Source organism: Arachis hypogaea, chromosome 2 (genome assembly GCF_003086295.3).
Source record: "Arachis hypogaea cultivar Tifrunner chromosome 2, arahy.Tifrunner.gnm2.J5K5, whole genome shotgun sequence".
Taxonomy (NCBI): domain Eukaryota; kingdom Viridiplantae; phylum Streptophyta; class Magnoliopsida; order Fabales; family Fabaceae; genus Arachis; species Arachis hypogaea.
The window spans coordinates 86744096-86757118 of NC_092037.1; the positions used below are offsets into that span (position 1 = coordinate 86744096).

The window sequence follows — 13023 nt, forward strand, 5'->3', positions numbered from 1 at the left end:
ATTAACGCACTAAGACATATATAATATTTCGTTAATACATATATAATATAAAGTGATTTATAAATTATTTTATTGAATATTATATATTAGAGTGATTTATAAATTATTATTAATTTGTATATAATGTATAATTATATTTAATGAATTTAATTAAATAAAAAATAAATTATTTATTTTATTTCAGACTTTATAAATAAATAAATTAATTAACTAATATAACAAATTACAATTAATGTAGTAAAATTAATCAAGTAATATATATTATAATAAATTATATTGATATTTAAACATCTAATCAAATCAATTAGTTGATATAATTAAGTCATGGTAATAAATTATATTAAATGAGTTAAAATAATTAAATCGAGAAACACTCTCTAGAGCATGCTACGTCAGCTTCATCATTAAATGTAGATTTCCGATTTTTATATAATAGAATAGATAGATAGATAGATAGAATAGATTTTATATAATCATTCAATTCAATCAGATTTATCTATTTATTTCGTTATTGAAAAATAAATTTAAGATACCGACATACAATTACTTTAAATTAAGTAACAATTATCAATACTATATAAAAGAGACACTATTCCACAAAGAGTGATTGTCATAAGGAATAATTTTCCAATTTTCTATACTAATATTAGAAAGTTTATATAATACTATATAATAATATTATCATGATCAATACTATATGATATCAAAACAAAAAAAATCATCGTGCTAATATAATATTATCAATATTATATAAATCATCTTTGTATTTATTTTTTTGTGTGCATATAATATTTAATTAACACACTAAAACATATATAATATTTCGTTAATACATATATAATATAAAGTGATTTACAAATTATTTTATTGAATATTATAAATTAGAGTGATTTATAAATTATATTGAGTTAGTTAAAATAATTAAATCGAAAAACATTTTTAAGAACATGTTACGTCAGCTTCATCATTAAGTGCATATTTCTGATTTTTATATAATAGAATAGATAGAATAGATTTTTGAATCTTCAATTCATTAAAAACTTTAAATACGAGAAATTTAATCGATAACATGTTGTTTACCTAAACAATAAAGTATAATAGTCATTTATTTGATATATTTCTTTTCAACATTATATATATTCCCCTTATTTTCTAAAAAAAAAAAATCACTACTAATTAGGAGTATTTAAATTTAAACTGATCCAAATTAAATCGTTCATCCAATTCAATTCAAACTGAAAATCGATTAAAATCGCACTAATTCAGATTTGATTGGATCTTATTTTTTGCAAACCGCTGAATCGGATCGGATTTTAGATACACTTTTCACAACCGATCAAATCCAATCCAAACTGCACAATGTATTATAATATTATTATTTTGTTATTATTTTTACAATTATATTTATAACATATTCAATTTATTATACATTTTTATATTTTTCATGTATTATTATTATTTAATAGATGTTTTATGTTTAAAATGTGATTTATTTATTTATTTTAATTAACTTATAATTTTATTTCTATTGTTATGTTATGGTTGATTTTTTAAGATATTATTAAGACTTGCTATGTCATTGTTGGTTATTTAAAATTTGATGTTAAGACTTATTATATATATATTTAATTTTTTTAATTTACAAAACTGCCAATCCAATGCAAACCGCTTGAAATTGGATCGAATCAGATCAATTTTTTTTTTAAAAATCATCCGATCTAAATCACACTACAAATAAACATAATGTTCGAATCGAATAAATTTTTTACTCGGAACCGATCCAAACATCACCACAAACACGTAGGTATACATTATTACAATAAAAGGCCCATCAAAATCATACCACCATAATTGGACACTTCCGTTCCCTTTATAGGCGCTCACCCATCGAAAAACACTTCCCTTCAAAGCTAAACTTTTCCCAATTCTAATCCTAACCCTAACCCTAATTAATCATTCTCCCCTTCTCCTTCAATCCTCCACCATCGATCTCCGATTCCAGCTCTGCAACCGCACACGGAGTTGTTTGTGATTCTCTCATTCGAGAATTTCGATCGCAGAGGCTCGTCCAAATCCGAGTTCTCAGTTTCGCCTCCTTCACGTTCTTCCCCGAGTTGGGTCGGTTGTCGAAGCGCGACCGTCGGAAATTGTTGCTGTTCTTCCTGCTATCGATTCGACGATTGCATCGCTCAGCTCCTAACTGTCGCTGTACCAGTGCCACGGTGGTTTCTGTTTTCATAGAGGGCTTCGACGGAGATTCTTCTCTTGGATCGGTCGTATTCGGAATACTCTGATTTGTGATGGTTTTCATTGAGAGCGGCTGCGACGGAATCTGAATCAGCGGAGATTCTGAATGCGTAACGGAATTTTGTAAAGAACTTCAAGATTCCGCGTTGATTTTTGCTGGCAGAAGAGAATTCTAGTAGTGTTCGTGCTCTCAGCCTCAGCCTCAGCCTCGGCCTTGTGGGTTCGATTTGATCGATCTTAACCCTAGTAATTTGCAAGTGGAGGACAAAAACAGAGAAAAGAAGAAAAAAGAAATAGAGCTTTGGATATAGCATTGTACTTTTTGTTTTGATTTATTTAGTATCAAGGGCCATTCTAGTTTTGGAATTTCAGAGGCCCTTTTAATTCATCGCTTATTTTTGTTATCATTGATCTTAATCTTTTTTTAAATAGAAAGAATAAATATACCATGGCGGTGTATTATAAATTTAAGAGTGCAAGAGATTATGATTCAATTCCCATGGACGGTCCTTTCATCTCTGTTGGAACATTGAAAGAAAAAATATTCGAATCCAAGCATTTAGGCAGGGGTACCGATTTTGATCTCGTGGTAACCAACGCCCAGACCAATGAAGGTTGGTTCTGAGACTTTTTAATTAAAACTATTGTAAAATTAAAATATGGAACTATTGCATTCTCTTTGCCTTTGAGAAGGGCTTTCGTGGTTAAACTCTCGGTGTTTATCATGTTCCTCTCAAAAGTAAACATTTTTTCTAGTCTTGGCTTTCAGGAGTTCGTGATGTTCAAGTTGAATTTGATGTTTTATTTTCATGCACTGACAGTGCTGTTTTACACTGATCTCCAATAAAAATCAGGGAATTGTTGTGTTGTGATTGACAGTTAAATAGGCAATTCTCATGAATTCTATTGGTTAATAAATATATAAGATTACACCGTCAGTACATGAGAATCACTTTAGGATGAAATTCTTGGTTTTTGTAGTGTTTTTTATTTGACTAACATTGGCCTCCACCTCTTCTATTGCAAAAATCAAACGAAAAGACAACGAGCGAATAGGAAACCCTCAAAGTTAAAATGCTTAGAATGTAGGCCAGGGTGTTGAGAATTTGAGTTCCAGTGAGGTTGTAAGCTAGTTGTAGGAATTACAAGCGCCCAAACCTTGCAGGATTTGCAGCGTGGTAGTTAATATATATAATTGCCTTGATGAATTGCATATTCAGTGTTTTATAGCTGCTCTGTCTCTTTGAAATTTCAGAATATCTTGATGAAGCAATGCTGATTCCTAAAAATACCTCGGTGTTAATTCGTCGGGTTCCTGGTCCGCCACGTTTACCAATTGTTACTGAACTAGAGTATTATCTCTAACCTTTAATCTTATTACTGTTGTTGGTTTTTGGACTATTGTCATGCATCATGCATGTTGGTTCTTGAAATGGGCAGTCATGGGCTTGCTATTCTCATCTTGATACTTCACGTTGTAGTCACACAGTTTTCCCAAGAAACTACCCTTTTGATTTGTGAGAAAAATTCTGCGTTGAGTTGCTACTTTCCTTGGCTTTTGCAGGCAAAAAAAGGTGGAAAATACGGCTATGGAAGCCGAACCTGAAAGCAGCAGCTTACCAGCTGAAGATGCATCTGCTGTAAAATATGTAAGTCCCTTTTTGCTTTCCATGTGTTTTATTTAATAAACAATTCCACTTCATTCCTATTTTATTTACCTTCTCATAACATGACAGCCAGAAGATTCTGATTGGGATGAATTTGGAAATGATTTGTATGCGATTCCTGATGTACCACCCATTCAATCAAGCAACTTAATTCCTGAAGCTCCTCCAACCAGCAAAGCTGATGAAGAAAGTAAGATAAAGGCTTTGATTGATACTCCCGCCTTGGATTGGCAACGGTGAGTAAACTATTCACTTTCCTTCAGTTGTCTTTCTTTATTCTTGGAATCAGCATAAAAAGCGATGATGACTGTAAATTTGAATATGAATTACTAATAAGTAACTTCGTATTCTTTTTCACCTGCAATAATATGGTCAATAGTTTCTGGTGGAAGGGATTGCTCATTCTGGAATCAGCACCTGTACTAGAGGAGCAGTTATTTCTTATTGACCATCATTCCTGCATAAGGATTTCTGCAGAAAATTTCATTTCACATACCAAATGCGCTCTGTTTTGGTGAAATCATTGTCACTCTAGACTTGGCCATATCTAACGTTTCCTTTTGGCATGCAGTCCAGGATCGGACTTTGGTGCTGGTAGAGGTTTTGGAAGAGGTATGGGTGGACGGATGGGGGGTGGTCGTGGTTTTGGTGAGTCTCCTTTTCCTATTCTATACAAGTTTGAGTCACTGCCTGCTTTGAATACAGATTTTGATATTACCGTTCTAATGCTTATTCACTTACTGAGCAGGGCTGGAGCGGAAAACACCTCCCCAAGGCTATGTATGTCACAGGTGCAAGGTTCCTGGTATATCCTAGACTCTTATTATTATCAGGGAGAAAAAAGGGATCTAAATCTGCTTAAATTGCTGGATGGCATTGTCGGTTATGCTTAGCTTACTTATTAAACTTTTTTTTTAGGCCATTTTATTCAGCACTGCCCTACAAACGGTGATCCAAATTATGACATCAAGAGAGTTAAACAACCTACTGGTATTCCGAGATCCATGCTGATGGTGAACCCACAAGGTTCCTATGCTCTACCAAATGGTTCAGTAGCTGTATTGAAGCCAAATGAGTGAGTACATGTTGGTTCTTCGTCTCCATTCTGTCATATGTAGGACTAATATTGTATTTCTCACCTAATCCTGCTAAACAGGGCTGCTTTTGAGAAAGAAATAGAAGGTTTACCTTCCACGACTCGTTCTGTTGGGGATCTACCACCTGAGCTTCACTGCCCCTTGTGCAACGATGTGATGAAAGATGCTATGCTGACAAGCAAGTGCTGTTTTAAAAGCTTTTGTGACAAATGTATGTTTCTTTGTCTTCCTGAAGAAGTCCTGGTTCTTAGAATTTGAGTAAATACTTACGTTTTTAAGCTTGTAATTCTTCATTAAGCAAGTAAAGAATGCTTTAGATGATATAATCTCTCCTCATCATTTCTTCCCGATGTACAAACATCTCAGATGAAGTTTTGTAAATATCATTCTGAAAATTCTTTTCAGGTATTAGGGACTATATTATCTCCAAGTCCATGTGCATATGTGGTGCAACAAATATTCTTGCAGATGATCTTTTACCAAATAAGACCCTAAGAGATACTATTAATCGTATATTGGAGTCAGGCAATAGCAGTGCTGAAAATGCTGGGAGCACCTTTCAAGTTCAAGGTTATTGAAACAATTTATCATGTGACTCTTACGTGGACTTTATTTGGTTAAAAATTTATTGAAACTAACATGCAAATTGCAATTGTTTTCACCTCCTTTCCAGATATGGAGTCTGCTCGTTGTCCACAACTGAAGCTTCCATCTCCAACCTCATCGGCTGCATCTAAGGGAGAACCAAAGGTTTCACTTGTTCATGAAGGAATGACAAATGTACCGGAAACTGTTGATGATAAAAAAACAGTTTCTGCTCCAGCTCCATTGCAAACATCAGAGCAAGTGAAGCCCAGAATGCCTGATGTAAGTGAAGCTACACATGAGTCGACGAGTGTAAAGGAACCAGCCTCACAAGGGAGTGCTCAGTTGGTTGAGGAGGAAGTCCAGCAAAACATGGTTCCTGCTGAGGCAGGTAAAGTAGATTGCTCATGTCATCGTGTGTAAGACATGTAATAAATTTATTTTCTTTGATGACAATCTCATTTGTAGTTTCAACTTTCAACTTTGCAGGAAAGATGAAAAAAAGGAAGAAAGTCCGTTTGCCTGCAAATGGTAAATCTACTCTCCTGCATTTGAATCTATATATTTATGTTCAAATCTGGACATGTATCTGTAACTTTTCCTTTATATTAAACTTTGCAAACCGGATTGCTGCTTGAACATTCGGAGGAGGAGTACAATACAGAGGTCCTTTTTTTTTTTTTACCTCTATTTATGTTAATTGTAACAATGTCAAATTATTTTTATCTCTTGCAGATTTTCAGTGGAAAACCCCACACGACCTTGGGGCTGAGGGCTACATGATGCCAATGGGCCCAGCACCTGGTTACAATTCATACTGGAATGGCATGCAACCTTGTATGGAAGGATTTATGGGACCATATGGTGGCCCGATGCAAATGATGGGTTATGGCCTGGGCCCCTTGGACATGCCATTTGCAGGTGGTCTGCCTCATGATCCATTTGGCATGCAGGGCTACATGATGCCTGTTGTTCCACCTCATAGGTATGTACCTTTTTTTATTATCAAAATTTGTCTTGCATATTTAGATAATTACTATTTTAGAAAGCTAAATTATTGTTTAGGGATCTTGCTGCTGAGTATGGCATGGGGATGAATGTTCCACCTCCAGTTATGAGTAGAGAGGAGTTTGAAGCTCAGAAAGCTGATCGTTGGAGAAGGCGTGAAAATGAGAAACGGATTGATAGGTAAATATTCACTGTTCAACTTTTTATTCCTGTAATTTTTTAAAAAATCAACCATTGGATTAGAAACTTATATATTATAGATCATCTTAAAAATATTTTGTCAATCTAAAATCATTTGTTATATCTTTTATGCACTTGAAAATAATGTAATATGTTTGTTCAAAATATACATAGATAAAAGAGGTCTTCTATTACATGTTTGTTAATGTTTGATTTTGGTAAAATGTGTTATAGATGATCTTTATTATTTGTTAGTGTGATCCAATAGTTGGATCGAAAAATATATATCCTATAAATAGTTATGAGCGCCACCCAATTTTATGTGGGTTATTTTCGAGGTATTTCTGTTTTGTTTATCATTGTTAATGAGTTTGTTTCTTTAATGAAATAGGGATTTCTCCAAAGATCGAGATTTTGGTAGGGAAGCGAGCAGTATTGGGGATGTTCCTATGAAATCAGAAACTGTATGTGCTTTTTGTTCTCTTATTTTGCCTTTATTTATCTGTGGACTTGTGTGCATCATTTACCTTTCTAGGTTTTTCCCACTAAATTTTGGTAGAAACTTGAACCTTGAGCTTGAACAGTAATTGCTTTAGATGATGCCATTCACTGTTTTGGCTTCTTAAATGATGATAGTAGTCTTTAGCAGTTAGTCTTGCTTGTTTTACAGAGTTCTATTCTTGTTGGTCATAAATGGTTGAGGGAGCAGTGCCCTCTCAGAACCATATATCTCTAATCAACAGCCACTGGTTGGTTTAAAGTTGACTAAAAGGGAATTGGTATAACTAGATTAGAGTTGCATTGCTGCACTTGGATGGTAACAGTAATGTGATTAAATTTATATGCTCTCTCTGGGTTCAGTGTCTCTTTAGCAATCATTTATGGACTATTGTTTTTCGATATTCTGACCCATGATACGTTTAGATTTATGCCTTTTATCCTGGTTGTAAGGGTTCTGTTCATAATTGTTGTCCACTAATGAGGGCAGGGTATAGTGATTAAAATTTAACATTCCTAATTTTTGTCTATATGGTTTTAATAACTAATACATGGTCTGTACTGCATTATTTATTTTTCGAACATAAAACAAACTTGAGTCAGTATATTGTTGGTCTGTTTTGTGGAAGTTAAATTTTTTATTTGTCATTCTTGTCATGTCATAGATCTGCCTTTTGAGAGGTAAACTTCTACTCTATATTAGTTGTAACAAGGGTAACAAGGATGAGTGTGCCACCTTGTGCGCCAAACAAAAACAAACACAAACTGCTCAAACTATGTGTCCTAAATTGATGTGTTTTGAGCGAAAAAGAATATCATGTGCGTTGAAACTAGTGTGTTACTCATGTTTCACTTGCTTGATTCCTTTTAAGTTCCAAGATGGAGTTAGTTAATATAAGCTGTTAGAATGAATAATTCTAACCTATCGCTGCTTGAAATGTACAAAATGTGTAGCAATGCTGGCAAAGATCGATTTTTGAATTACTAGAATGCACAATAGTGCTTTTAAAATGTTTAAACCTTGTGCACATGAAGAGTGATTTTTGGAAAATGAATATGAAAGGGAGCTTTTAATTGTCCTCTAAGTCACTCTTAGGCTATCTTCCTTAATTGAATTTATTTGGGTGACCATATTTCTGTTTGTGTTAGTGTTCCTTAATATATAGAAAGAAAACGTGATTGGTGTGGCTATGTTGCTTACATATTATTATTTATAATATTATTGTCATTGGAAATTATCATGGAATATTGTGGTTTCAAGAGAAAGGTCAAAAAATAATAATAATAATAATTAAAAAAACTAAAACCGGACATGTTTCAAACAATAATTTTTGTTCTTTTTTTCAATGCAGAAATTACTTCCAGCACCTCCAAGTAGTGAGTACCACCGTCCCCAACCCCATCGTCACCGTGCAGAACGTGTGTCACCTGATCGGTCTTCACGTGAGGTGGAGCCTCCACGTCCTATCAAGAGAAAAGCTGACTACCACGCGGATTGGGATCGGGAATGTGAACGTGACCATGATCATGATCGTGACCAGAGGGACCACCATGATCGAGAAAGAGGCCATCACCACCATCGCCACGGGTCAGAATCCTCTTCCCGGATGTCATCTGAACCAGTGACCAAAACCTCCTCAACTGCACTATCATCAGGCCGCAAGCAGAAGGACAGTGTTTTCTCCCGCATAAGCTTCCCCGCTGAGGAAGAAATGACCAAGAAGAGGAAGATATCTGCCTTTCACACAACTGAAGCTGCTTCAGCTGGTCCCCTGCCACATCTTCAGCACATCTCAAGGCAGCATCGAAAGTCTACTATGAAGGCAGGAAGAGCAGCACGATTTCTGAATACGAGTCCAGTGATGATGAGCGGCATTTCAAACGGAGGCCATCAAGGCACTTGTATACGATGAATAGTAATAAAATTCTAAGTCACAATAATTTTGATGGCAATGTCGAAGAAATTATTGTGTAGTTAGTGTTTGCTGTTTTATTGCATATGATATGGTAGGTGAAAATAAAAAACAAATGTAAAATGTGTATCAATGTATATTTTGTTACTATTTTTTATTTTTTTTTTTACTTTTATTAGAACTCCATCTTTTCATGTGCCAATTTGAGCCATCAGTGAATTTATTCTCAATTTTGGTCATAAAATTTGTGGAAACTACTTTCAATCAAGTGTTAGAAAAAAATAAAGAATTTGTTTATGGCGAGAAAGTATAAATTAGTTTCTTTAAGGATCAAAGAGAATATGCTATTTTTGTGGCTATGATGATTTTTCTATACTAATTTTTAATATTATGTAGGTGGTCTTTAAATTGATAAAATCAATTTATAATGAGTGAATTGAAAGATAGCCTAATTAGACTAATAACTATAAGTATAAATTTAATAAAAAAATATGAATTTGTTTGTGATAGATACGTGTTTAATAAAATAATTTATTATATATATATATATATATATATATATATATATATATATATAAATAAAAGTAAATATCAATTCTAAATAAATAAATCAGTTATCTCTATTTTTTATATTGATAAAAAGAAAAGAAAAATGGTATTAATTTATTTATTTTATTTTGTTTTATTGCTACCAAAAAAAATATAATTAATTCATATCTTTTAACAAAATTATCACCGCGCAAAAGTAAATATCAAATTTAAAATTGTTATTTACAAACTATGTAATTTGTATCTATTTAAATTGATTAGTAGATAAATATTGGTAACTACATATATAATGAATAATACAATTATTAATAATACGATGATATTATTTAATTTATTATTCATATAATTCTATTAATTAAGTAAACATAGTCAATCTTTTAATTGTCTTTTATATATTTAAAATAAAAAATTTCAATCTTTCTTTGATCTTAAATTAATATAGTAATTAAAGACAAAGAGGTTACACATATATTGATTACGGTCTAATTTTAATTCTTTTAAAATTAATAAAAAAATAATATATTAGCAAAACTTACACTCTTAATATAAAATTTATATTTCTATAAAAATACATATACATATGATAAAAAATAAAGATTTGAATTTAAAATCTCCTCTTTTTACATACAAATATTTAGTGCCATCAAATTAGTAATTTAATTTTTTTTGTAACTTAAATAAGTTAAACAGTTAGTAATTTAATTTGTTAATCATAAATAAATAATATTTGATATTATAAAATATAAAAAAATAAAAAATGTCCTTTTACCTATAAAATTGTTTAATTGTATTACAAATTAAAATTTGATTTTTAATTTTAAAATATTGAAACTCCAGATTTTTTTTAAAAAGTAAATATTTTTTACATTAAACATAAAAATACCAAAATATTTTTTATATAATAATTTTAAAATTGGTTTTGTCTTGGATAGAAAAAGTAGAGACTGAATCTTTATAAACTAACGTTTCAAATTTCATATTAGTGCCTTATATGAGTTCATACCATAAATATAGTAATTGAAAATTTGGTCCTATATGTATGATGAATTTCAAGTAGGTGATGTTATATTTAGCCTAATTTAATATCATTGATGAATGAAACTTTGTTTAAATTAAAACGAATTGAAAAATTTTTAAAGAATGATCAACATAAATATTTTTATAAAATATAATTTTTTTTGCTATAAGAATTTTTTTTTATAACTATTGTACTTATTTGTATAAAGTTTAAAAATTTGTATTGCATTTGTTGGGTTAATGTTCAAATTTGTCCCTAAAAGATCACGCGATCTTCATTTTCGTCCTCGAATGATTTTTTTAATCAAATTAGTTCTTGAAAGATAAACTATTAGTCAAATTAGTCCTTCCGTCAATTGGATGATGATGTGTCACGTTAAGTGCCACGGCCGATGACGTGACACGCCAAGTGGCAGGTCAATGACACATGTCACTTGACATATAAAAAAGTTTTTTATTAGTCAAAATAGTCATTGAAAGTCTAGACGAAAGTTATTTTCATCCCTCAAATTTTAAAAATTAGTCAAAATAGTCCTTATATAATTTTTTTTATTTTTTCTTCATAAAATTATCTCTCTCCTTTAATTCTTCTCAAAATCTCTCTTATTCTTTTCTATTCTAAAACCTTTTTTGTTACATTACTACATTTTGCTTGGAATATATATATATATATATATATATATATATATATATATATATATATATATATATATATATATATATATATATATATACTCTAAATTGAAATGTATGTATTTATTAACCTAAACAAACTTATATGCTCAAAATCAAAATTTATGTATGTTAACCTAAACAAAGTTATACCACTATTTTTTTTTCTATTACATCTTTTTTTTCCATTACAGTATTACTTATATATAGGAGGTAATGGTAGTGATACTTAGAGTCAAAATTCAATAAGATTCACAAATTTTGCTTCAATTCCAAACTTTACAAAATATTAAAAATTTGTTGGTTAATTATTATTATTATTATTATTATTATTATTATTATTATTATTATTATTATTATTATTATAAATGAATTGCTTCTTAAGCGTAATACGTGCAAACATCATAATAAATTTTTGTGTATTTCATATGTTTGAAATATATTATATAATTTTTCTTTTAATTTCACAAATCAATGAGATAAAATGAAATAGGAAACATTATACCTATGCATAACACAGACTACTCCGCACTAGTACATTATATAAATAGATATGCTTCGTATTAAAATAAAATTCCTTTTGTTTTAAATGAAATATTTAAAAAATTATATTAGAATATTAAGATTCAAAAAGTGATTCCATAAACCAGTTTTTCAATTATTGAGTTTTACTATATAAATTAAATAATAATAAAAATTATAATTTTAAAAAATTTAAAAGATTTAAAATTTAAAATAATTACTATATTATTTAATAAAATTTAAAATATTAAATTTTTAAATATATAATCAACAATAATTTGATAAACTCATTTAAATAAAAGAAATTCACATAAAAAATTACAATTTAAAAATGTAAAATTTTAAAATACAAATGACAAAATAACTTTATAAAAATTTAATTATTTTTATTATTTTATGTAAAGAGAATTTTGTTTATTAAGATTTAAAAAATAATATTAAAATTAGTAGTATAAAAAAATATTATAAATTTAATATTATAAAAAATGATAGAAGGACTAGTTTGACTAATTTTTAAAATTTGAGGGATAAAAATGACTTACGTCTGTATTTTCAAAGACTATTTTGACTAATAAAAAACTTTTTTATATGTCAAGTGACACGTGTCACTGACCTGTCACGTGGTATGCCACGTGTTACTGACCTGCCACGTGGCGTGTCACGTCATCATCCAATTGACGGAAGGACTAATTTGACTAACAGTTTATCTTTCAGGGATTAATTTGATTAAAAAAATCATTCGAGAACGAAAATAAAAATCGCGTTATCTTTCAGTGACGAATTTGAACATTAACCCTGCATTTGTTACATTTTGCAACGGATACAACTAGAATAAGATTGAAAATAACGAGTACAAGAACATTTTTTGAACTTTATAAACAAATTAATAAATATTTAGTTGTAATTATTATTTTAATTTTATTGATAATCAAGATTCTGTTGTGTATTTATAATTGTTATAAATATTTTTATAAAATTTAAAAGTTTTTATTGTACTGTAGTAATAGTTACAACTAATAATGAGTAATCTAAATTCTAAATTTTTTTATTCAATCATGTAAATTTAAT

General features: G+C 30.2%; 1 protein-coding gene across 1 annotated transcript; it reads left to right on the top strand.

Annotated features, from left to right (window-relative positions):
* The first annotated feature begins 1845 nt into the window (after window positions 1-1845).
* Window positions 1846-9502, top strand: LOC112749070 (E3 ubiquitin ligase PARAQUAT TOLERANCE 3-like). The gene is made up of 15 exons (XM_072219219.1): window positions 1846-2861; window positions 3503-3599; window positions 3812-3896; window positions 3984-4150; window positions 4486-4562; window positions 4663-4719; window positions 4833-4989; window positions 5071-5222; window positions 5417-5581; window positions 5685-5987; window positions 6086-6127; window positions 6332-6581; window positions 6662-6784; window positions 7176-7248; window positions 8635-9502. Exons 1-15 carry the CDS (start codon window positions 2696-2698, stop codon window positions 9193-9195), a joined length of 2475 nt encoding a protein of 824 aa, XP_072075320.1. The 5' UTR covers window positions 1846-2695; the 3' UTR covers window positions 9196-9502.
* Window positions 9503-13023: the final 3521 nt, after the last annotated feature.

What these genes read in the sequence shown, in the direction of transcription:
- LOC112749070 (XM_072219219.1), top strand. Translation starts at nt 2,696, where the DNA reads ATGGCGGTGTATTATAAATTTAAGAGTGCAAGAGATTATGATTCAATT. An exon ending in GCTGTATTGAAGCCAAATGA is followed by an intron (nt 4,990 to 5,070) that starts GTGAGTACATGT and finishes CCTGCTAAACAG; the next exon opens with GGCTGCTTTTGAGAAAGAAA. An exon ending in AGTCCGTTTGCCTGCAAATG is followed by an intron (nt 6,128 to 6,331) that starts GTAAATCTACTC and finishes TATCTCTTGCAG; the next exon opens with ATTTTCAGTGGAAAACCCCA.